The sequence below is a fragment of the Homarus americanus genome, unplaced genomic scaffold, assembly GCF_018991925.1.
Source record: "Homarus americanus isolate GMGI-L3 unplaced genomic scaffold, GMGI_Hamer_2.0 scaffold23683, whole genome shotgun sequence".
Classification (NCBI taxonomy): Eukaryota; Metazoa; Arthropoda; class Malacostraca; order Decapoda; family Nephropidae; genus Homarus; species Homarus americanus.
The window spans coordinates 14,642-16,797 of record NW_024724150.1 but is presented as its reverse complement, the minus strand read 5'-3'; the positions used below and the strand labels follow the sequence as shown (position 1 = coordinate 16,797).

Below are 2,156 nucleotides of genomic sequence, written 5' to 3'. Positions count from 1 at the left end.
CACTACACCAGATATAAAACTACAACATCTTCACTACAACATATAAGACTACATCATCGCTACACCAGATATAAACTACAATATCATTACATCTACACTACAGCACATCTACACTACAGCAGAACATTACATCACTATCACTATACTATATGTCACTCTTTTCTTGTGAATCTTTTGTCACATGTGAAAATTCCAACCGTATTATATATTCAGTTACACTTTACCCCCCGAAAAAAAAGTTTACCTCATTAGCTTCATCTCAATAACTTTCCAAATAAGATGGCAGAAGAGATGACTAGCTACCAAGAGGGATCACACCTGGTGGAGTTCGGTTATGCCGACTTTCAAAAATTATTCAATAAGACCGGTATTTTGGGCGAAGGGGTCAGTGGCGAAGTATTGCTGGGAGAGTTTTTCAACAGACCTGCCTGCGCTAAAATAGGAGTAAGCCATGGCGTCAACAACATCTTTAAAAGTGAGATAGAAAACAATTTAAAAGTAAATGGCGCTGGTGGATCCCCCATCCTGCTGGGGTCGTGCTTCGATTACCCGGTAATGATCTTCTCAGTCTGCCAGGGTCAATCACTGTACGACATTATCGATAACTTATTTATTTTATCTCCCACCCGGTCGATAAACCTCTTCCTACCCATAGCTGAAGGCCTAGCCGAGGTACACAGCCGGGGTATCATCCATAATGACATTAAAGGGGATAATGTTCTGCTGGAGAAGAATCCCGATGGATCCTTCACCTCCCACCTTATCGACTTTGGCTTATCAAGAGTCGAAGGTGGCCACCTGACCTTACGCTGCAACCCGTACGGGAGCCATTACGCCCCCGAGCTATTTAAAGGTCAACCCTGCACCCCGGCCAGCGACATTTATTCGCTTGCAGTGATGATCTCCGACACCCAAAATACCTTTGACAACCTCTGGCCGCCAGGGGTTAAAGACCTGTGCAAGAAAATGCTCTGCCGCAGCCCACAGCACCGCCCAAGTCTCGCTAAGGTGATTGACGTTTTTAAGCAGTCCCTCGAAGAGCTCTCCCTTGAGGTGCTCTCCCCCTCCAAGACACACCAGTGATACAACATGTACAGTAGGCCTATATATCAGATGCCACTGAGAGCTCATGCTCTCACTTGGCTCAGCCATGTGAATACCGTCACAATAGTCCATTCTGTATATTATTATGGTTAAATAAACGGTTAAATATAAATATTATCAATATGAATATCCTCCTCCTCGACCCACCTCTCCTCTTCCTCCTCCACGCACCAACAGCCTTTGTACGACATAAACACACCATTACCCCTTCTACAGCTACTACTGTTTAGTAGGAATAGTAATAGTTTCATTTTTGCATTGTACCTGTAAATAAATGAAATAAATAAATAAATAAATTTTAACCTACAACTCAGAAATTGACTTTTTATCCTTTACACATGAGCGTGACTAATGATGTTCTACCACAGTTGACAGATCACCTGAAGACTTGTACCGAATATAACCCAATCCAGCCAAACATAACTCAACCCAAACCAACCTACCAGAGCATTACATAACAACCTAACCTAACCCAGCCTAACATAAGAATGGAGGAAACTGCAGCGGGCCTATCGGCCCATACTGGGCAGTCCCATTTACACCCAACCCCTATTGCTCATATATCCATCCAACCTGTTTGAAGCTATCCAGCGTATTCGTGTTAATGATGGTGTTTGGTAACTTGTTCCACTCGTCCACTACTTTATTTCCAAACCAATGTTTACCAATTTCGCGCCTAAATCTAAATTTGCCTAATTCAAAACCATTGTTACGATTTCGCTCCTGGTTGGATAGATCGAGTACAATTTGTAATGTCACTTTGTTTATCCCGGACTTCCATTTATACAACTCTATCATATTGCCCCACACTCTACGTCTCTCGAGGTAGTGCAAAATAAGACGCTTTAACCTTAAGGGTAGGCTTCAGGATATCGTGTGGCAGCACACATTGTCACCACATATTGATTTCCTTTACGAGTTTGGGCAGAGAGCCTACACAGTCAATTAAAATTTTTTCAAATGGCTCAAACTACAGTAATGTGTTTTAATTGAGCTGGAGGAATGACTTGGTTGGGTTTACCCACCACCTGACATACATGGCAAGATTATAC

General features: G+C 42.6%; 1 protein-coding gene across 1 annotated transcript; it reads left to right on the top strand.

Moving 5' to 3' along the window:
- The first annotated feature begins 279 nt into the window (after positions 1 to 279).
- On the top strand, positions 280 to 1,083 carry LOC121864070 (serine/threonine-protein kinase pkn2-like). The gene has a single exon (XM_042362971.1). The coding sequence runs from the start codon at positions 280 to 282 to the stop codon at positions 1,081 to 1,083; it is 804 nt and encodes a 267-aa protein (XP_042218905.1).
- Positions 1,084 to 2,156: the final 1,073 nt, after the last annotated feature.

Bases quoted from the DNA above. Each gene is read 5' to 3' on its own strand.
- LOC121864070 (XM_042362971.1), top strand. From the start codon at position 280: ATGGCAGAAGAGATGACTAGCTACCAAGAGGGATCACACCTGGTGGAG.